The 24448-nt window shown below is 46.1% G+C and overlaps 1 protein-coding gene across 2 annotated transcripts in view; it reads left to right on the plus strand.

The window, feature by feature from the left end:
* immt (inner membrane protein, mitochondrial (mitofilin)) overlaps window positions 1-24448 on the plus strand; it is an 82804-nt gene continuing 58356 nt past the window's right edge. The window contains exon 1 of one of the 2 annotated variants that reach the window (XM_067982329.1): window positions 1-248. In XM_067982329.1, the coding sequence (XP_067838430.1) occupies window positions 210-248 (39 nt within the window). In that variant the 5' untranslated portion in view covers window positions 1-209. The remainder of the gene's footprint in view (window positions 249-24448) is intronic. The other variant, XM_067982336.1, reaches the window with a different exon arrangement.

Here is a 24448-nt window from a genome sequence, read left to right on the forward strand (position 1 = left end):
TTGGGCGGCGCAGTCTCGGAGACGGGTCGAATCGACAACAGCGGTCGACACCGTCAGTCCACCAGCTTAAGCACAGAGGACGGAGCAAGGCTGCGGGGGTCTAGATCGAACTTCATTTTTAAAAAAAAAACAATGTTCTAGCCCGTCTACTACGGTGGGGTAATTTTTCTTCATTACAAAAGAACGTAAATCGTCGAGGTTAAAAAAAAATGTTGAGAGCTTCGTGGAAAGCGGCTCCGCCGTTAAAGGTAGGAGAGCGTCGGCCGGTGGCGTGATGTCTACATATTTAACACTTAAAAAAATGTACTTATGCACTTGAGAGCCGCGTTGTTTTTATTTGGAGTGGGGGCCTGACAGGCCCGTTGCCCTCTCCGATAAATGAATCGGGCCGCCCCCGGAGTCCGCCCAGGCCGTTAATTCAATCTAACTTAGTTGGCAGGAAGCTTAAAAGTGATTGACGTAGATTTGCACCAATCGGTTGATTCGTTTGCCGAAGGGAGCGGGTCGGTCGACCAATCAGCGGCGAATCGGGGGGGGGCGGGGCTTGTTGGCGAAAGGTCTGTTGGGTAAAAGCATCAGGGTAGGCTGAGCGGCAGTCGGGCGGCATTGACCGATGTGCGAAGTTCTCAAGAACAGGGAAATGCAGTTGGAAATAGTGACTTGATGCTTAATTAAAATAAAATGTCGACGTCTCGCTGGTACACTTCCCCCCCCCCCCTCCGAAATTGGCAACGTGGAGGAAGACGTGCATTTTTAAAGATTGCATTTCTAGAAAGGAAACGGCGTGACCTTGTACATTGAACATAACAACCGTGTGCATGTTTGCAAGGAGCATGTATGAGTCCATGTGGTTTTTAACGTTTTTAGTCATTGAACTTTCTTTTCAAACAATCCTGAATGTTCCTGCAATTTAATATATCATTTTAATATGTCGAATTACAGAGCTAAGACGCCAGGGAAATAACACTCACTTTTATTTCTTCAAAGAGTTTGTAAACCCAGTTAAAATACAGAAATAGAAACAGAAAATGCTGGAAACATTCAGCAAGTCAGGCAGCATCCATGGAGAAAGAAGCAGAGTCAACGCTTCAGGAAGATGACCCCTCAATAGAACTGGGGCTGTGTTCACATTACAGGGTTAATCTTATTCCATTCTTGATAAATTTTAGAGTAATGTATTTAGTTTTTTCCTTTCTAAATGGGAGAAGGGCTAAGTCCAAGAGTGAAAATTGTAGACAAGACAAATCAACAAGTAGTGGTTAGGTAACCCCGAGTTTGGATTTAAAAATAATAGATTGCAGGAGGAGGGAAGCAAGGTTAAAGTCCTTCTCTTAGCATTAAGCTATTTTTCCATCTGTTGTGATTGTAAACAATTTTACAACACCCAAGTTATAGTCCAGCAATTTTATTTTAAATTCACAAGCTTTCGGTGAACGTTGTTGGAAATGAAATCCTCGAAATGAAATCGCATTTATAAATCACAGAACAATGCTTGGTGATTACAGACAGTTTTTTCAACTGCCCGTTGCCAAGGCAATCAATGTGCAGACAGACAGGTGTTACCTGCAAGGTCTCTGAATATACAAATCACCAAAAAAACCCAAAAAAAACAGAGATAGAGAGGTAGAAACATAGAAAAGACAGCAACTGACCCGTTATATTAAAAACAGATAACATTTGTTCGCTGGTGGGGTAGCGTGACATGAACCCAAGATCCCGGTTGAGGCCATCCTCATGGGTGCGGAACTTGGCTATCAATTTCTGCTCGACGATTTTGCGTTGTCGTGTGTCTCGAAGGCCGCCTTGGAGTACGCTTACCCGAAGGTCGGTGGCTGAATGTCCTTGACTGCTGAAGTGTTCCCCGACAGGGAGGGAACCCTCCTGTTTGGTGATTGTTGCACGGTGTCCGTTCATCCGTTGTCGCAGCGTCTGCATGGTCTCGCCAATGTACCATGCTCTGGGGCATCCTTTCCTGCAACGTATGAGGTAGACAACGTTGGCCGAGTCACAGGAGTATGAACCATGCACCTGGTGGGTGGTGTCCTCTCGTGTGATGGTGGTATCTGTGTCGATGATCTGGCCTGTCTTGCAGAGGTTACCGTGGCAGGGTTGTGTGGTGTCGTGAGACTACACGATAACATCAACAAGTTCCATCCCACCATCAAGCTCACCATGGACTACTCCTCAGAATCAGTTTCTTTCTTGGACACACGAATCTCCATCAAAGGCGGGCACCTCAGCACCTCACTCTACCGCAAGCCCACGGACAACCTCACGATGCTCCACTTTTCCAGCTTCCACCCTAACCACGTCAAAGAGGCCATCCCCTATGGACAGGCCCTGCGAATACACAGGGTCTGCTCAGACGAGGAGGAACGCGATGGACACCTACAGATGCTGAAAGACGCCCTAGTAAGAACGGGATATGACGCTCGACTCATCGATCGACAGTTCCGACGGGCCACAGCGAAAAATCGCATCGACCTCCTCAGGAGACTAACACGGGACGCAACCAACAGAGTACCCTTTGTCGTCCAGTACTTCCCCGGAGCGGAGAAACTGCGCCATGTTCTCCGCAGCCTTCAACATGTCATCAATGACGACGAACACCTCGCTATGGCCATCCCCACACCTCCACTACTCGCCTTTAAACAGCCACCCAACCTCAAACAGACCATCGTTCGCAGCAAATTACCTAGCTTTCAAGAGAACAGCGTCCACGACACCACACAACCCTGCCACGGTAACCTCTGCAAGACATGCCAGATCATCGACACAGATACCACCATCACACGAGAGGACACCACCCACCAGGTGCATGGTTCATACTCCTGTGACTCGGCCAACGTTGTCTACCTCATACGTTGCAGGAAAGGATGCCCCAGAGCATGGTACGTTGGCGAGACCATGCAGACGCTGCGACAACGGATGAACGGACACCGCGCAACAATCGCCAAACAGGAGGGTTCCCTCCCAGTCGGGGAACACTTCAGCAGTCATGGACATTCATCCACCGACCTTCGGGTAAGCGTACTCCAAGGCGGCCTTCGAGACACACGACAACGCAAAATCGTCGAGCAGAAATTGATAGCCAAGTTCCGCACCCATGAGGACGGCCTCAACCGGGATCTTGGGTTCATGTCACGCTACACGTTACCCCACCAGCGAACAAATGTTATCTGTTTTTAATATAACTGGTTAGTTGCTGTCTTTTCTATGTTTCTACCTCTCTATCTCTGTTTTTTTTTGGTTTTTTTTGGTGATTTGTATATTCTGAGAGCTTGCAGGTAACACCTGTCTGTCTGCACACTGATTGCCTTGGCAACGGGCAGTTGAAAAAACTGTCTGTAATCACCAAGCATTGTTCTGTGATTTATAAATGCGATTTCATTTCGAGGATTTAATTTCCAACAACGTTCACCTGAGGAAGGAGGAAGCCTCCGAAAGCTTGTGAATTTAAAATAAAATTGCTGGACTATAACTTGGGTGTTGTAAAATTGTTTACAATTGTCAACCCCAGTCCATCACCGGCATCTCCACATCTGTTGTGATAGTAGAGAAGAGATGAATAATAGCAGACTGTACCACTGGTCATATATCAGTCCATTTGCAATGTTGATTGTTCCTTGATGGGCCTGTTTTTTTTTTATTATTCATACATGGGATGTGGGCGTCGCTGGCAAGCCCAGCATTTATTGCCCATCCCTAATTGCTCTTGAGAAGGTGGTGATGAGCAGCCTTCTTGAGCTGCTGCCACCCGTGTGGTGAAGGTAATCCCACAGTGCTGTTAGGTAGGGAGTTCCAGGATTTTGACCCAGCGACGATGAAGGAATGGCAATATATTTGCAAGTAAGGATGGTGTGTGACTTGGAGGGGAATGTGTAGGTGGTGGTGTTCCCATGCGCCTGCTGCCCTTGTCCTTCTAGGTGGTAGAGGTCGCGGGTTTGGGAGGTGCTGTCGAAGAATCCATGGCGAGTTGCTGCAGTGCATCCTGTGGATGGTACACACTGCAGCCATAGTGCGCCGGTGGTGGAGGAAGTGAATGTTTAGGGTGGTGGATGGTGTGCCAATCATGCGGGCTGCTTTGTCCTGGATGGTGTCGAGCTTCTTGAGTGTTGTTGGAGCTGCACTCATCCAAGCAAGTGGAGAGTATTCCATCACACTCCTGACTTGTGCCTTGTAGATGGTGGCAAGGCTTTTGGGAGTCAAGAGGTGAGTCACTCGCCACAGAATACCCAGCCTCTGACCTGCTCTTGTAGCCACATTATTTATGTGGCCGGTCCAGTTAAGTTCCTGATCAATGGTGACCCCCAGGATGCTGTTGAATGTCAAGGGGAGGTGGTTAGACTCTTGTCGGAGATGGTCATTGCCTGGCATTTGTCTGGTGCAAATGTTACTTGCCACTTATCAGCCCAAGCCTGGATGTTGTCCTGGTCTTGCTGCGGGCATGGACTGCTTCATTATCTGAGAGGTTGTGAATGGGACTGTACACTGTGCAATCATCAGCGAACATCGCCACTTCTGACCTTATGATGGAGGGAAGGTTATTGATGAAGCAGCTGAAGATGGTTGGGCCGAGGACACTGCCCTGAGGAATTCCTGCAGTAATGTCCTGTGGCTGAGATGATTGGCCTCCAACAACCGCTACCATCTTCCTTTGTGCTCGGTATGACTCCAGCCACTGGAGAGTTTTCCCCCTGATTCCCATTGACTTCAGTCTTACTATGGCTCCTTGATGCCACACTCAGTCAAATGCTGCCTTGATGTCAAGGGCAGTCACTCTCACCTCACCTCTGGAATTCAGTTCTTTTGCTCATGTTTGGATCAAGGCTGTAATGAGGTCTGGAGCCATGTGTACCTGGCGGAACCCAAACTGAGCATTGGTGAGTAAGTGCCGCTTGATAGCACTGTTGATGACACCTTCCATCACTTTGCTGATGATTCAGAGTAGACTGATGGGGCAGTAATTGGCCGGATTGGATTTGTCCTGCTTTTTATGGACAGGACATACCTGGGCAATTTTCCACATTGTCAGTAGGTGCCAGTGTTGTAGCTGTACCGGAACAGTTTGGCTAGAGGCGTGGCTAGTTCTGGAGCACAAGTCTTCAGCACTACAGCCGGGATGTTGTCGGGGCCCATAGCCTTTGCTGTATCCATTGCACTCAGCCGTTTCTTGATATCACGTGGAGTGAATCGAATTGGCTGAAACTGGCTTTGTGATAGTGGGGATCTTGGGAGGAGGCCGAAATGGATCATCCACTTGGCACTTATGGCTGAAGGTGGTTGCCAATGCTTCAGCCTTGTCTTTTGCACTCACGCGTTGGGTTCCGCCATCATTTGAGGATGGGGATGTTCACAGAGTCTCCTCCTCCCGTTAGTTGTTTAATTGTCCACCACTATTCATGACTGGATGTGCAGGACTGCAGAACTTTGATCTGATCCGTTGATTGTGGAATCGCTTAGCTCTGTCTATAGCATGCTGCTTCCGCTGTTTCGTATGCATGTAGTCCTGTGTTGTAGCTTCACCAAGTTGGCACCTCATTTTTAGATATGTTTGCTGCTGTTCCTGGCATGCTCTTCTACACTCCTTGTTGAACCAGGGTTGTTCCCCAGGCTTGTTAGTAATGTAGAGTGAGGAATATGCCGGGCCGTGAGGTTACAGATTGTGTTGGAATACAATTCTGCTGCTGATGGCCCACTGCGCCTCACGGATGCCCAGTTTTGCGCTGCTAGATCTGTTCTGAATCTAACCCATTTAGCACGCTGGTAGTGCCACACGACACAATGGATGGTGTCCTCAGTGTGAAGACGGGACTTCGTCTCCATAAGGACTGTGCGGTGGTCACTCCTAACAATACTGTCATGGACAGATGCATCTGCGACAGGTAGATTGGTGAGGACGAGGTCAAGTAGATCTTTCCCTCATGTTGGTTCTCTCACCACCTGCCACAGGCCCAATCTGGCAACTATGTCCTTCAGGATTCGGCCAGCTCGGTCAGTAGTGGCGCTACCGAGCCACTCTTGGTGATGGACATTGAAGTCCCCCACCCAGAGTACATTCTTTGCCCTTGCTACCCTCAGAGCTTTCTCCAAGTGGTGCTCAACATGGAGGAGGACTGATTCATCAGCTGAGGGAGGGCGGTAGGTGGTAATCAGCAGGAGGTTTTCTTGCCCGTGTTTGACCTGATGCCAGGAGACTTCATGGGGTCCAGAGTCAATATCGAGGACTCCCAGGGCCACTCCCTCCTGACTGTATACCACTGAGCCGCCACCTCTGGCGAGTCTGTCCTGCCGGTGGGACAGGACATACCCAGGGATGGTAATGGAGGAGTCTGGGACATTGGCTGAAAAGTATGATTCTGTGAGTATGGCTATGTCAGGCTGTTGCTTGTCTAGTCAATTTTGGCACAAGTCCCCAGATGTTAGTTAGGGGGACTTTGCAGGGTCGACTGGGCTTGGTTTGCCTTTGCCTTTGTCGTGTCCGGTGCCTAGTGGTCTGATGCTGGGTGGTCCGTCCAGTTTTATTCTTATTATGCCTTTTTGTAGTGGGATTGTACGACTGAGTGGCTTCCTGTGGGTCTGGAGTCACATATAGACCAGACCAGTTAAGGACAGTTGGTTTCCTTCCCTAAAGGACATTAGTGAACCAGATGGGTTTTTACGACAATCCATTAGTTTCATGGTCACCATTACTAGCTTTTTATTCCAGGTTTTATTTAATTAACTGAATTTAAATTCCCCAGCTGCCGTGATGGGATTTGAACTCATGTCTCTGGATTACTAGTCCAGAGTCATAAACACTAAGCTACTGTACCCTGATTACATTGAACAAGTCTAGTGGCAGTTATGATCATCACAAGAACATAAGAAATAGGCGCAGGAGTAGGTCATATGGCCCCTCCAGCTTGCTGCACCATTCAATAAGATCATGGCTGATCTTCTACCTGAGCTCCACTTTCCTGCCACATCCCCATATCCCTTGATTCCCTTAATGTCCAAAAATCTATCAATCTCAATCTTGAATATTCTCATCCACGGCCTTTTGGGGTAGAGAATTCCAAAGATTCACAACCCTCTGAGTGATGAAATTTTCCTCATCTCGATCCTAAATGGCTGATCTCTCACTTTGAGACTATGAGCCCTACTTCTAGATTCTCCAGCCAGGGGCAACAACCTCTCAGCATCTACCCTGTCAAACCCTCTCAGAATTTTATATGTTTCAGTGAGATCACCTCTCATTCTTCTAAAGTACAGAGAATATAGGCCCATTTAACTCAATCTCTCCTCATAGGACAACCCTCTCATCCCAGGGATCAATCTAATGAGCCTTCGTTGCACCGCCTCTATGGCAAGTATATCCGTCCTTAGGTAAGGAGACCAAAACTGTACACAGTACTCCAGGTGTGATCTCACCAGAGCCCTATATAATTGCAGTGAGACCGCCTTACTCTTATACTCCAACCCTCTTACAATAAAGGCTAACATACCATTTGCCTTCCTAATTGCTGTACCTGCTTGTTAACTTTCTGTGTTTCATGTACAAGGACACCTAAATCACTCTGACTACCAACCTTTTTCAGTCTCTCACCTTTTTAAAAAAAAATATTCTGATTTTCTATTCTTCCTCTTAAATGGATAATTTCATATTTCCCCAAGATCATAGAATCATAGAAAATTTACAGCACAGAAGGAGGCCATTCGGCCCATCGTGTCCGTGCCGCATTATACTCCATCTGCCACCTTCTCGCCCACTATCTTAACCTGTCGATATCTCTTTGTGTCCTCCTCACTGCATACTTTCCCACCTAGCTTTGTATCAACAACGAACTTGTATATATTACACTCGGTCCCCTCATCTAAATCATTGATATATGTTGTAAAAACTGAGGCCCAAGCACTGATTCTAGTGGCACCCCACTAATTACAGCCTGCCAACTTGAAAATGGCCCGAAAATGCAGTAATATATTGCACCGTTAATATATTTAGCAGCATGCCATAGGATATTTGCTGTTGTCACAATGTGGTTTGCATGGTGTGGATCTGTAGTTTGAATCAGTAGCTTCACAATTCCCAGCTGAAGAAAGTGGATGAAGTGCAGAATTTTTTTTAAAAAGTGGTCATTATCTGTTTACAATCACATTTGTTAATACTTGTATGTATCTTTTGGATACATTAAAATGTAGCTCTGTCTGCCTGTTCAGGTGGATGTAAAGGAGATCCCATGATAGTATTCAAAGTAGAGTGGAAATTCTCTTAGCCAACATACATCCCTCAACCGGCACTACCAAAACAGATAAGCTGATCATTCATCTCATTGCTGTTTGTGGGCTGAATGAAATTGGTTGTTGCATTGTATCATGGTAGGTATAGCACAGGAGGAGGCTATTCGGCCTGTCATGCCTATGACGGATCTTTGCAAGAGCTATCCAATTAGTCCCATTCTCCTGCTCTTTCCCCATAGCCCTGTAAATTTTTTTCCCCTTCAAGTATTTGTCAAATTCCCTTTTCAAAGTTACTATTGAATGTGTTTCCACCACCCTTTCAGGCAGTGCATTCCAGATCATAACAACTCAGTACGTTAAAAAAAAATGTGTCGTCATGTCACCTCTGACTCTTTTGCCGATCACCTTACATCTCACTGGTTACTGACCCTTCTGCCTCTGGAAATAGTTGTTCCTTATTTATTCTGTCAAAACCGTTCATGATTTTGAACCACCTCTTGGCAAATCTCCCCTTAACCTTCTGTGTTCTAAAGAGAACAACCCCGGTTTCTCCAGTCTTTCCACATAACTGAAGTCCCTCATCCCTGGTACCATCCTAGTAAATATCTTCTGTACCCCCTCTAAGGCCATAACATCCTTTCTAAAGTGTGGTGCCTGGAATTGAACGCAGTACTGCTGAGGCCTAAACAATGTTTTATAAAGGTTCAGAATAACTTCCTTGCTTTTGTACTCTATGCCTCTATTACTAAAGGCCAGGATCCTATATGCTTTTTTAACAGCTGTCTCAACTTGACCTGCCACCTTCAAAGATTTGTGTATCTGCACCCCCTTTAAAATTATACCATTTAGCTTATTTTGCCTCTCCTCATTCTTCCTACCAAAGTACATCACTTCATACTTCTGTATTAAATTTCATCTGCCATGTGTCTGTCCATTTTGCCAGTCTGTGTCCTCCTGAAGTCTGTTACGATCCTCCACATTGTTTGCTACATTTCTGAGTATCGTGTCATCTGCAAATTTTGAAATTATACCCTCTACCCAAGCCCAGGTCATTAATATATATCAAAAAAACAGTGGTCCTAATACTGACCTTTGGAGAACACCATTGTATACCTCCCTTCAGTCTGAAAAACAACTGTTCACCACTACTCTCTGCTTTCTGCCAAAAGCCAATTTTGTATCCACACTGTTACCATCCCTTCAACCCCTGGGTTTAATTTTGCTCGCAAGTCTATTATGTAGTACTTTATCAAATGCCTTTTGTAAGTCCATATACACAACATCAGTCCTCTTCATTATTTGATCAAAGAACTCAATCAATTTAGTCAACCACGATTTTCATTTAACATATCCATGCTGACTTTCATTTATTAACCCGTACTTTTCCAAGTGCCGGTTTATTTTGACCCGGACTATTCTCTCAAAGTTTTCCCACCACTGAAGTTAGGCTAACTGGACTGTAATTGCTGGGTTTATCCCTCTACACATTTTTGAAGAGGGGTGTAACATTTGCAAACCTCCAGTCCTCCAGCACCATCCCCATATCTAAGGAGGATTGGAAGATTGTGGCCAGAGCCTCCGCAATTTCAACCCTTACTTCCCTCAGTAACCTCGGATGAATCCCATCTGGACTGGGTGACTTTTCTACATTTGAGTACTGCCAATTTTTTTTAAGCACCTCCTCTTTATCTCTTTTTATCTTATCCAATATCGCTTCTATCTCCTTTACTGCTACAATGGCAGCATCCCCTTCTCTAGTGAAGACGGATGCAAAGTATTCATTTAGTGCCTCAGCCATGCCCTCTGCTTCCACAAGAAGATTGCCTTTTTTGTCTCCAATTGATCCCACTCTTCTTTGACTACCCTTTTGCTATTTCTATGTTTATAAAAGACTTTTGGGTTCCCTTCCATGTTAGCTGCTAATCTATTCTCATACGCTCTCTTTACCCCATTCATTCATTTATTATTCTGTAATATGTTAATAAATTTGGGAGATGTTTGTAATGATTGCACTGTTAGTTGCAAGAAATGGAGGGAGAAGGGTGGTAACTGAACGCAAGGTCAAAGAGATAGGTTTTGGAAGGCTTTGCAAGATGGAGGAGATATAGCAAGATGCAGGGACTTAGTGACACTGTTCCAGAGTGCAACACTGAACTGTCGAAGTGGAGCAGAGGGAGTGGTTGCCAATGATTAATACCTGCATTACATTAGTGCATACTGAAGATTGCTTAAACATTCATAAGACCATAAGAGAGAGGAGCAGGAGTGGGCCATTCGGCCCTTCGAGCCTGCTCCGCCATTTAATGAGATCATGGCTGATCTGATTTTACCTCAACTCCACTTTCCCGCCTTTTCCCCATATCCTTTGACTCCCTTGCTGATCAAAAATTTGTCTAACTCAGCCTTGAATGTATTCAATGACTCAGCCTCCACAGCTTTTGGGGTAAAGAATTCCAAAGAATCATGACCCTCTGGGAGAAGAAATTCCTCCTTATTTCTGTCTTAAACGGGCGACCCCTTATCCTGAGACTATGCCCTCTAGTTTTAGATTCCCCCATGAGTGGTAACATCCTCTCAGCATCTACCCTATCGAGTCCCCTCAGAATCTTGTATGTTTCAATAAGATCTCTCATTCTTCTAAACTCCAGTGAGTATAGACCCAACCTATTCAATCTTTCCTCATAAGACAACCCTTCCATACCCGGAATCAACATAGTGAATCTTCTCTGAACTGCCTCCAATGCAAGTATATCCTTCCTTAAATAAGGGCCCCAGAACTGTAAGCAGTACTCCAGGTGTGGTCTCACCAGCACCCTGTACAGTTAGAATCATAGAAAATTTATGGCACAGAAGGAGGCCATTCGGCCCATAGTGTCCGCGCTGGCTGAGAAACGAGCCATCCAGCCTAATCCCACTTTCCCGCATTTGGTCCCAGCTCTTCAGGTGCACATCCAGATGTTTTTTTAATGAGTTGAGGGTTTCTGCCTCTACCACCCTTTCAGGCAATGAGTTCCAGACCTCCACCACCCTCTGGGTGAAAATTTTTTTCTTCATTTCCACTCTAATCCTTCTACCAATCACTTTAAACCTATGCCCCCTGGTTATTGACCCCTCCGCTAAGGGAATTAGGTCCTTCTTATCCACTCAACCTAGGCCCCTCATAATTTTGTACACCTCAATCAAATCACTCCTTAGCCTCCTCTGTTCCGAGGAAATAGAATCATAGAAAATTTACGACTTCCCTGCTTTTATACTCCATCCCCCTAGAAATTCATACTAACTGCAGCATAATGTATTTTACTGGAAGGCAGATTAAGCAAATTATTTTTATGTTCTAAACTTGATTTCTAAGGCAGTTAAGAGCCGAGAATTTTGACATCATTGGAATAAAGGTTGCTTGCAGTGAAGCATGCACGCACTTGTTTACATAACCCACCTCCACTGATAGCATGCATTTATATAGTGCAATTATGTAAAAAATCTCAGTACTTTGTAATGGAGACTGATTCTAAATTATAAATCGAAGATTTTAAAGCTAGAGAGTGCCACCCATAGATTGAAGAAAAGCTCCACCATATCCTATCCCAGATATGAACCCCAAAATCCTGTACAGCAATCATAAATGAGGAAGATGGCTATTATCATATTGGACCTGCAGAAGAATGAGGGATGAGGATGCCCAGGCTGAGCAGCAGATAGAAAAGATTAACTGGATTTTGTAAAGGGTGGAGGAGGGGAAACCGATGAGTGTTTATGAAATCAAAAAGGGTTAATTATGTTTAACCTGATAAGGTGTTACCTAAATGCAATTTCTATTGTGTATGCTTAGTCCTTGATTTTCTGAAACAAATACATTTCTATATACTTAAAATATGTAGAAGGGCAGAGAATAAGCAAATATTAAAAAGTAAAGGAGTATTTTAAAAATACCAGTCAGTCTCTTGTGGCATTGCACATGGGGAATCAAGACCAAGGGCACTATTCAGGCCAAGCAGGGTTAAAGTGTAGGGGGATAAATGGACCAACTTAGGGTGGGGGAGTAATCAGGTGAGAGAGGAGAAAGGCCAAGAAACTTCTGGGGGGGTGGGGAGTGATGGTCAATATACTGATCGTAGAGGCGTTCTGAGGCCTCTTTCAAAGTCCAGTTTGCCTGTTAAGTGTTTGCATCAACAATAACGACAACATGCATTTATATTTCGCCTTCAACGTAGTAAGATGTCCCAAAGTGCTTCACGGTTATCAAACAAAATGTGACACTGAGCCACATAAGGAGATATTGGGACAGGTGACCAAAAGCTTGGTCAAAGAGGTAGGTTTTAAGCAATGTCTTAAAGGAGGAGAGAGAGGCGGAGAGGTTTAGTGAGGGAATTCCAGAGCTTAGGACCTAGGCAGCTGATGGCTCAGCCGCCAATGGTGGAGCATTGAAAATCGGGGATGCACAAGAGGCCAGAATTGGAGGAGCGCAATGATCTCTGAGGGCTGGAGGAGGTTGCAGAGATAGGGAGGGTCAAGGCCATAGAACACGAGCATAAGAAATAGGAGCAGGAGTGGGCCACACGGCCCCTCAAGCCTGCTCCGCCATTCAGTAACATCATGGCTGATTTACCTCGACTCCACTCTCTCACCCTATCTTCAGATCCTTTCATTCCCTTAGTGTCCAAAAATCTATCGATCTCAGTTTTGAATATACTCAACGACTGAGCATCCACAGCCCTCTGGGGTAGAGAATTCCAAATATTCATAACCCTCTGAATGAAGAAATCTTTCCTTATCTCAGTCCTAAATGGCTGACCCCTTATCCTGAGACTATGACCCCTAGTTCTAGACACTCCAGCCAGGGGAAACAGCCTCTCAGCATCTACCCTGTCATGCCTCCGCAGAATCTTATATGTTTCAATGAGATCACCTCTCATTCTTCTAAACTCCAGAGAAAAAGGCCCATTCTACTCTATCTCTCCTCATAGGACAGCCCTCACATCCCAGGAGTCAATCTAGTGAACTTTCATTGCACCCCCTCTAAGGTAAGTACATCCTTCCTCAGGTAAGAAGACCAAAACTCTATACAGTACTCTAGCAGTGGTCTCACCAAAGTCCTATATAATTGCAACAAGACTTGCTTACTCCTATACTCCAGCCCCCTTGCCATAAAGACCAAGATACTATTTGCTTTCCTAATTGATTGCTGTACCTGCATGTTAACTTTCTGTGATTCGTGTACAAGGACACCCGAATCCCTCTGAATACCAACATTTACTAATCTCTCACCTTTTTAAAAACTATTCTGCCTGCCAAAGTGGAGGGATTTAAAAACAAGGATGAGAATCTTAAAGTCAAGGTGATGCTGGACCGGGAACCAATATAGGTCAGTGAGCACTGGGGTAATGGGTGAACGGGACTTGATGCAAGTTAGGATACGGGCAGCAGAGTTCTGGATGAGCTCAAGTTTACGGAGGGTACAAGGTGGGAGGCCGTCCAGGAAAGCCGAGAATAGTCGAGTCTAGAGGGTTTCAGCAGCTGATGAGCTGCGGCAGGGGCGGAGACCGGCGATGTTACAAGGTGGAAGTAGGCTGTATTGGTTTTGGAGAGGATATGGGGTCGGAAGCTCAGCTCGGTCAAATAGAACGCCAAGGTTGTGAACGGTCTGGTTCAGCCTCAGACATTGGCCAGGGAGAGGGATGGAGTTGTGGCTAATGAACGAAATTTGTGGTGGGGGCTGAAGATTATGCTTTAGTCTTCTCAATATTTGATTGGAAGAAATTTCTGCTCATTCAGTACTGGATGTCAGACAAGCAGCGTAACAAATCAGAGGCAGTGGAGGGGTCAGGAGCGGTGGTATTGAGGTAGAGCTGTGATTATTCAGCATACATATTGGGTACGGTAGCATAGTGGTTATGTTACTGGACTAATAATCCGGAGACATGAGTTCAAATCCCACCACGGCAGCTGGGGAATTTAATTCAATTAATTAAATAAAAATAAATCTGGAATAAAAAAAAACTAGTATCAGTAATGGTGGCCGTGAAACTACTGGATTGTCGTAAAAACCCATCTGATTCATTAATGTCCTTTAGGGAAGGAAGCCTGCCATCCTTACCCGTTCTGGCCTATACGTGACTCCAGACCCACAGCAATGTGGTTGATTCTTAATCGCCCTCTGAAAAGGCCTAACAAGCCACCCAGTTGTACATCTCGCTACAGACGGTCACAATAAGAATAAAACTGGACGGACCATCCGGCATCAGACCATTAGGCACCGGACATGACAAAGGCAAACCAAGCCCAGTCGACCCTGCAATGGCCTCCTCACTAACATCTGGGGACTTGTGCCAAAATTGGGACCACTGTCCCACAGACTAATCAAGCAACAGCCTGACACAGCTATACTCACAGAATCATACCTTTCAGCCAACGTCCCAGACTCTTCCATCACCATCCCTGGGTATGCCCTGTTCTACCGGCAGGACAGACCCACCAGAGGTGGCGGGCTCAGTGGTATACAGTCAGGAGGGAGTGGCCCTGGGAGTCCTCAACATTGACTCCGGACCCCATGAAATCTTATGGCATCAGGTCAAACACGGGCAAGGAAACCTCCAGCTGAGGAAGTATAGTAGGTGGTGATCAGCAGATGAATCAGTCCTCCATGTTGAGCACCACTCTGAGGAAGCACTGAGGGTAGCAAGGGCACAGAATGTACTCTGGGTGGGGGACTTCAATGCCCATCACCAAGAGTGGCTCAGTGACACCACTACTGGCCGAGTCCTGAAGGACATAGCTGCGAGACTGGGCCTGCAGCAGGTGGTGAGCGAAACAACACGAGGGAAAAACCTACTTGACCTCATCCTCGCCAATCTACCTGTCGCAGATGCATCTGTCCATGACAGTATTGTTAGGAGTGACCTCCGCACATTCCTTGTGGAGACGAAGTCCCGTCTTCACACTGAGGACACCTTCCAACATGTTGTACGGCACTACCATGGTGCTAAATGGGATAGATTCAGAACAGATCTAGCAGCTCAAAACTGAGCATCCATGAGGCACTGTGGGCCATCAGCAGCAGCAGAATTGTATTCCAGCACAATTTGTAACCTCATGGCCTGGCATATTCCTCACTCTACCATTACCAACAAGGTCTGGGGATCAATCCTGGTTCAATGAGGAGTGCAGCAACGCGCCAAGGCTTCTTTGACAGCACCTCCCAAACCCGCGACCTCTACCACCTAGAAGGACAAGGGCAGCAGGCACATGGGAACAACGCCACCTGCACGTTCCCCTCCAAGTCACACACCATCCCAACTTCGAATTATACCGCTGTTCCTTCATCGTCGCTGGGTCAAAATCCTGGAACTCCCTACCTAACAGCACTGTGGGAGAACCTTCACCACACGGACTGCAGAGGTTCAAGAAGGCAGCTCACCACCACCTTCTCAAGGGCAATTAGGGATGGCAATAAGTGCTGGCCAGTGCCAGCGACGCCCACATCCCACGAACGAATAAAAAAAATGAAACCTGACGTGATTTTGGACAGCATGTAGATGAGAAATAGGACGGGGCCAAGGATAGATCCTTGGGGGTCTCTAGAGGTAACGATGCGGGAGCAAGAAGAGAAACCATTGCAGGTGATTCTTTGGCTACGACCGGATAGGTAGGAATGGAACCAGGCGAGGGCCGTCCCCCCGTATCTGGAGGATGGAGGAGAGGCATTGGAAGAGGATGATGTGGTCAACTGTGTCAAAGGCTGCAGACAGGTCAAGAAGGATGAGGAGTGATCGTTTACCATGGTCACCGTCACATAGGATGTCATTTGCGACTTTGATAAGGGCGATTTCAGTGCTGTGGCAGGGGTGGAAACCTGGAGGGGTTCAAACATGGAGTTGCAGGAAAGATTGGCACGGATTTGGGAGGCGACAACATGTTCAAGGACTTTGGAGAGGAAAAGGAGGTTGGAAATGGGACATTCCTATTTGTCTGCTTATGGCAGGGGATAGTGCGGGAGGCCTCAGACCAGCTGCATTTATCTGGTCAGTGGGGATTATCAAGTCTATATTACAAAAACTCGTTACGTGTTCAATCTAACAAATGTATTACATTCGTCATCTATTCATTGGATTATTTTGATTATAGCCAGAGTAAAATGGACTCCGTTGCCTTCGAGCTGTGAGATGTCCTAAAAAAATGACTCTTGTGTGCTCCATTACACGTTTTAGTTGGCTGTCTCTTGTTGCTAGGTCACAGTATTACTGAATAGAGCTTGGTTGCTGGTGAAGCAATAACTTGTCTTCTGCCTGTTTGAATGGCAAGCTTAGAAAATTCTCTTATGTATGCATGTATGTATCAACTCAATCATAATTTGCCTGATACAAGCGTAGGTATTATGAACTCTGGAATAATCTACTTATTGCTGTGAAATACCAACTTTGCCCCTACAATCTTGCCATCACCTTGTATGCACCTGTGTGTGACGATCCGGATTTTTTCCCCTCAGTCTGGTTCAGTAAAAACTGAGTCGAATACATTTTAAAGTTCATCACAACTTTAATAGCAGGGTTCTTAGTCTGCAGCATTGATTTGGACTCCTGATAGAGTCCCTCTATGCTGGCAGAGCAAGAACAAGAAACATACAGAAATCCACACGTTTTTATACAAATCAATAGGGGTTGGAACATACTTAACGAGGGTCAACACCAATCATAAGCCGGGCATAGGTTGCCATGCGCGGTTACATTATTGCCAGCCAATCATAGATCGTCCATGTGCTGACCATGTTGCTGTTAGACATCAAAGGGGATACTTCCTCACCTTCCAACTTGGAATGTTCTTCCCTGTTCCTTCTATTCCTTATCTCCCAACCTGGAATGTCTTTCAACTTTGGCTAAGCTCGTTACCTATATTGATCTGCCATAAACATGGAGACATTCAGACCAGTCCTTGAATCACATCAAACACTCTACATTGATGAGACAATGCAAACCTGCTGACTATGCAAACATATGGCCCAGCAGGAGGCCAGGCCACCTGTATCAATCTCAGTTACTAACTAATTAACCCTTTCTAACCATTTTGCATTCTGCTTCTTTGCCACGTAGGCATCTTAATATTTTACCGAAAACTGACCACGTAGGGATTCTCATGTGTACTGTTAATTTATCCAGTTTTGTGCGCTGGGGCTACTTTCCTGCACATTACCCAGTTTTCAGAGTTACCTGTTTGGATGATCTGAAAACAGTACATTGTAATAATTGGTCAATGGGCTTTTTTACTTCTGCCATACACTTCCAAGAAATAGGATTTTCAAGATTTTGGACGAAATGTTCTGTAGAAAGGTGAAATCCTGTTTGTACAAAGACATAGGAGGCACGCTGCGTATCAAGTCCAACCTAATCTCTCACGTGCTTATGTAACCTGAATTCCCTCTGTCTATTCATGTGCACTTTTTGGCTGCCACTCCCGACTGAAGCCCATTTCTTCTATCTCCCTATATTTTCTCTCTTGACCCTTTCTCTTTTCTTAAGAACATAAGAAATAGGAGCAGGAGTAGGCCACAGGGCTCCTCAAGCCTGCTCCGCCATTCAGTTAGAGCATGGCTGATCTTTGACCTCAACTCCACTTTTCTGCCCAATCCCCATGTCCCCTGATTTCCCTAGAGTCCAAAAATCTATCGATCTCAGCCTTGAACATATTAAATGACTGAGCATCCACAGCCCTCTGGGGTAGAGAATTCCAAATATTCACAACCCTCTGAGTGAAGAAATTCCTCCTCATCTCAGTCTTAAATGGCCGACCCTATATCTGGAGACTATGCCCCATAGTTCTAGACTCTCCAGCCAGGGGAAACAACCTTTCAGCATCTATTGGGTACGGTAGCATAGTGGTTATGTTACTGGACTAGTAATCCGGAGGCCTGGAATAATAATCCGGAGTTATGAGTTCAAATCATGCCATGGCAGCTGGGGAATTTAAATTTAATTAATTAAATAAAATCTGGAATTTAAAAAATTGCTATCAGTAATGGCGTCATGAAACTACTGGATTGTCGTAAAAACCCATCTCGTTCACTAATGTCCTTTAGGGAAGGAAACCTTACCCGATCTGGCCTAAATGTGACTCCTGACCCACAGCAATGTGGTTGATTCTTAATTGCCCTCTGAAGTGCCCTAGCAAGCCACTCAGTTGTAAAATCTCGCTTAAAAAAAAAAGTCATAATAGGAATAAAACCGGACGGACCACCCGGCATTGGACCACTAGGCAACGGACATGACAAAGGCAACCAAGCCCAGTTGACCCTGCAATGGCCTCCTCACTAACATCTGGGGACTTGTGCCAAATTTGGGAGATGTCCCACAGACTAGTCAAGCAACAGCCTGACATAGCCATGCTCACGGAATCATACCTTTCAGCCAATGTCCTAGACTCTTCCATCACCATCCCTGGGTATGTCCTGTCCCACCGGCAGGACAGACTCACCAGAGGTGGCGGTATAGTGATATACAGTCAGGAGGGAGTGGCCCTGGGAGTCCTCAATATTGACTCTGGACCCCATGAAATCTCATGGCATCAGGTCAAACATGGGCAAGGAAACCTCCTGCTTATTACCACTGACTGCCCTCCCTCAGCTGATGAATCAGTCCTCCTCCATGTTGAGCACCACTTGGAGGAAGCGCTGGGGGTAGCAAGGGCACAGAATGTACTCTGGGTGGGGGACTTCAATGTGCATCATCAAGAGTGGCTCGGTAGCACCACTACTGATGGAGCTGGCCGAGTCCTGAAGGACATAGCTGCCAGACTGGGCCTGCGGCAGGTGGTGTGCGAACCAACACGAGGGGAAAACCTACTTGACCTCATCCTCGCCAATCTACCTGTCGCAGATGCATCTGTCCATGACAGTATTGTTAGGAGTGACCACCGCACAGTCCTTGTGGAGATGAAGTCCTGTCTTTGCACTGAGGACACCATCCAACGTGTTGTGTGGCACGATCACCGTGCTAAATGGGATAGATTCAGAACAGATCTAGCAGCTCAAAACTGGGCATCCAGAATTGTATTCCAGCATAATCTGTAACCTCAAGGCCCAGCACATTCCTCACTCTACCATTACCAACAAGCCAGGGGATCAACCCTGGTTCAATGAGGAGTGTAGAAGAGCTTGTCAGGAGCAGCACCAGGCATACCTAAAAATGAGGTGCCAACTTGCTAAACAGCGGAAGCGACATGCTATAGACAGAGCTAAGCGATTCCACAATCAACGGATCAGTTCAAAGCTCTGCAGTCCTGCCACATCCAGTCATGAATGGTGGTGGACAATTAAACAACTAACGGGAGGAGGAGGCTCTGTAAACATCTCCATCCTCAATGATGGCAGTGTCCAGCATGTGAGTGCAAAAGACAAGTCTGGAAGCGTTTGCAACCTTCTTCAGCCATAAGTGCCGAGTGGATGATCCATCTCGGCCTCCTCCCGATATCCCCACCATCACAGAAGCCAGTCTTCAGCCAATTCGATTCACTCCACGTGATATCAAGAAACGGCTGAGTGCACTGGATACAGCAAAGGCTATGGGCCCCGACAACATCCAGAACTAGCCGCGCCTCTAGCCAAACTGTTCCAGTACAGCTACAAAACTGGTATCTACCTGACAAAGTGGAAAATTGCCCAGGTATGTCCTGCCCACAAAAGCAGGACAAATTCAATCCGGCCAATTACCGCCCCATCAGTCTACTCACAATCATCAGCAAAGTGACGGAAGGTATCGTCAACAGTGCTATCAAGCGGCACTTACTCACCAATAACCTGCTCATCGATGTTCAGTTTGGGCTCCGCCAGGACCACTCGGCTCCAGACCTCATTACAGCCTTGGTCCAAACATGGACAAAATTCCAGAGGTGAGGTGAGAGTGACTGCCCTTGACATCAAGGCAGCATTCGACCGAGTGTGGCACCAAGGAGCCCTAATAAAATTGAAGTCAATGGGAATCGGGGAAAACTCTCCAGTGGCTGGAGTCATACCAAGCACAAAGGAAGATGGTAGTGGTTGTTGGAGGCTAATCATCTCAGCCCCAAGACATTGCTGCAGGAGTTCCTCAGGGCAGTGTCCTGGGCCCCACCATCTACAGCTGCTTCATCAATGACCTTCCCTCCATCATAAGGTCAGAAATGGGGATGTTCGCTGATGATTGCACAATGTTCAGTTCCATTCACAACCCCTCAGATAATGAAGCAGTCCGTGCTCGCATGCAGCAAGACCTGGACAACATCCAGGCTTGGGCTGATAAGTGGCAAGTAACATTTGCGCCAGACAAGTGCCAGGCAATGACCATCTCAAACAAGGGAGAGTCTAACCACCTCCTTGACATTCAACAGCATTATCATCACCAGATCCCCCACCATTAGCATCCTGGGGGTCACCATTGACCAGAAACTTAACTGGACCAGCCATATAAATACTGTGGCTACAAGAGCAGGTCAGAGGCTGGGTATTCTGCGGCGAGTGACTCACCTGACTCCCCAAAACCTTTCCACCATCTACAAGGCACAAGTCAGGAGTGTGATGGAATACTCTCCACTTGCCTGGATGAGTGCAGCTCCAACAACACTCAAGAAGCTCGACACCATCCAGGACAAAGCAGCCCACTTGATTGGCACCCCATCCACCACCCTAAACATTCACTCCCTTCACCACCGGTGCACCGTGGCTGTAGTGTGTACCATCCACAGGATGCACTGCAGCAACTCGCCAAGGCTTCTTCGACAGCACCTCCCAAACCCTTGACTTCTACCACCTAGAAGGACAAGAGCAGCAGGCACATGGGAACAACACCACCTGCACGTTCCCCTCCAAGTCACACACCATCGCGACTTGGGAATATATCGCTGTTCCTTCATGGTCGCTGGGTCAAAATCCTGGAACTCCCTTCCCAACAGCACTGTGGGAGAACCTTCACCGCACGGACTGTGGCAGTTCAAGAAGGCTGCTCACCACCACCTTCTCAAGGGCAATTAGGGATGGGCAATAAATGCTGGCCTCACCAGCGATGCCCACATCCCTTATCTTTTCTTCTCACCTTCCTGTCACCCGATCATGCCACCTTTCATTTCTCCCCTCTGAGGTATTTTTCTGCCAACCAATCACTACTGCTCTGCCCTCCTACTCACCTGCTGCCATCCCGGGCTCGAATCCCCCTTAAATAAGCCCGCAGCTACCATCCATGCCTCTCTTGGCATTCTTTGAAGGGCCCATTGAGGCACTCCTCATTATCTCCTTATGAGCAGCAATTCCAACTGTCCCACCCTCCCTCTCTCACTGACCTGCTCGCCTATTAGGCCAGCTGAGAGCTGAGGTCACCAACCTCTCCTGTCCCACTCATCTCACCCTTTGTACTCTGCCAGCGGATCATCAGTCATTGCCCCTTTCTGCATTTCCCTCCACAAATGTCCATTCACTTGCGAACAAAACTCTTGTCATCCACAAACTCATAGTGGATGATTGCATTGACATCCTGGCTTTGATTGAAACTTGGCTCATGGTGGTGATATCTTTTTTCTTACCGAAGCCTCCTTGCTTAGTTATACTTTCTTCCACCTGCCCCACCTAGCTACTATGATGGTGGTGTAGCCCTTATCACCAAGTAACACCTTGATATCTCCCCCTATTCCCCTGGTACATCTCGTCCTTGGAGCATGTCATCGTGTTCCACACCTCTTGACTCTCCTATAAAATCCTTGTTGTCTATCTCTCCCAGCCTCACCCTGAATTTCTTTCTGAGATATCTTTTCTCTCACAGCCTGTGCACAGAGTAACTCATCCTCCTTGATTTTAATCTCCATCCCAGCTTGTCTTGCTTTCTCTCTTCTACATTCACTGCCCTCCTGTTCTCACTAAACATCTCCCTCCATATAAACTCTCCTACACATATTCACGACCATGCGATGTTCCGTAGACTCTCTACTCCCATGGTCCCGATCACTGATAAGGCCTTCTCTGAGCACTTCCTTGTATCCCTCATCACCTGCATCCCCTTCCAAGTCTAAATGTTTCCCCAAGTCACTTACAGCTTCACTTTCAAGCTGCCAACTGCTTAGCTTTTGGCGCTCCATTCACCATGATACATCTTGGTGAGAAACAAATCAACAGCCGTTGATTTTCTCATCCCCTCCCTTGCCATCATCTTTGATATCCTAGTCCCCAGCAAAGTCTATAATCTCTCCCTTCCTGGTAGTTCCTTCTGGATTGGTCCCCATTTTCATTCCTCACATTAGGAGGTGCAGACGAGCGTATTGGCCATAACTGGATTAGCCATCCATTACCAGATCTGGCTAGGCCACATCAAGCAATATCATAGTATGGTACATTACAGGAGATGGCCATTTGGCCCATCATGCCTGTGCCAGCTCTTTGAAAGAGATTTCAAATTAATCTCACTTCCCTGCTCTTTCCCCAAAGCCCTGTCATTTTTTTTCCCTTCCAAGTATTTATCCAATTCTCTGTTGAAAGTTACTATTAAATCTGCTTCCTCAGTGCATTCCAGATCATAACAAATCACTGCTTAAAAAAGTGTTTCCTCATGTTGCCTCTGGTTCTTTTGCCAGTCACTGTAAATCTGTGTCCTTTGGTTACCAACCCTACTGCCACTGGAAACAGTTTCTCCTTATTTACTCTGTCAAAACCGTTCATGATTTTGAACACCTCTATCAAATCTTCTCTTAAGCTTCTCTGCTGTAAGGAGAATAACCCCAGCTCCTCCAGTCTCTCCACATAACTGAAGTCCCTCATCCCTGGTACCATTCTAGTAAATATCTTCTGTACCCCTTCTAAGGTCATGCCATCTTTCCTAAAGTGTGGTGCCCAGAATTGAACGCAGTACTCCAGCTGAGGCCTAACCAGTGTTTTACAAAGGTTCAGCATAACTTCCTTGCTTTTGTACTCTGTGTCCCTATTAATAAATCCAAGCATCCCGTACACTTTTTTAACAGCCTTCTCAACTTGTTCTGCCACCTTCAAAGATTTGTATACGTACAACCCCAGGTCTCTCTGTTCCTGCACTCCCCTTAAAATTGTACTATTTAGTTTATATTACCTTTCCTCATTCTTCCTACTAAAATGAATCACTTCACACTGCTCGGCGTTAAATTTCATCTGCCATGTGTATGTCCATTTCACCAGTCTGTCTATGTCCTCCTGAAGTCTGTTATTATCCTCCGCATTGTTTCCTACCTTTCTGAGTTTCGTGTCATCTGCAAACTTTGAAATTATACCCTGTGTACCTAAGTCCAGTGTATACTTCCCTCTAGTTTGTATGACAACCATTCACCACTACTCTCTGCTTTCTGTCCCTTAGCCAATTTTGTATCCATGCTGCCACTGTCCCTTTTAATCGTATGGGCTTTAATTTTGCTAACAGTTCTATTATGTGGTACTTTACCACATGTCTTTTGAAAGTCCTTACACAAATCATTAACCGCACTACCCTCATCAACCCTCTCTGTTACTTCATCAAAGAACTCAAGCAAGGTTATCAAACACGATTTTCCTTTAACAAACCCGTGCTGACTTTCATTTATTAGCCCATACTTTTCCAAATGCCAATTAATTTTGTGCTGGATTATTGTCTCTAAAGGTTTCCCCACCATCGACGTTAGGCTGACTGGCCTGTAATTGCCGGGTTTATCCCCCTACACTTTTTTGAAGAGGGGTGTAACATTTGCAATCCTCCAGTCCTCCAGCACCATCTCCATATCTAAGGAGGATTGGAAGATTGTGGCCAGAGCCTCCACCCTTCCTTCAGTATTCTAGGATGCATTTCACCTAGACCGGGTGACTTTTCTACTTTGAGTACTGCCAATCTTTTAAATACCTCCTTTATCTATTTTTATCCCATGCAATATCGCTACTACCTGCTCCTTTACTGATATTATGGCAGCGTCCTCTTCTCTAGTGAAGACAGATGAGAAGTATTCATTTAGTACCACAGCCATACCCTCTGCCTCCACAAGAAGATCTCCTTTTTTGTCCCTAATCAGCCCCACCCTTCCTTTGATTACCCTTTTACTATTTATATGTTTATAAAAAAAACTTTTGGGTTCCCTTATATGTTAGCCGCTAATCTAGTCTCATACTCTCTCTTTGCCCCTCTGATTTCCTTTTTTAGATCTCCTCTGTACTTTCTGTATTCAGCTGGGTTCTCTACTGAATTATGAACCTTACATTTGTCATAAGCCTCCTTTTCCTGTTTCGTTT

This window comes from Heptranchias perlo, chromosome 1 (assembly GCF_035084215.1).
Source record: "Heptranchias perlo isolate sHepPer1 chromosome 1, sHepPer1.hap1, whole genome shotgun sequence".
In the NCBI taxonomy this organism is placed as follows: domain Eukaryota; kingdom Metazoa; phylum Chordata; class Chondrichthyes; order Hexanchiformes; family Hexanchidae; genus Heptranchias; species Heptranchias perlo.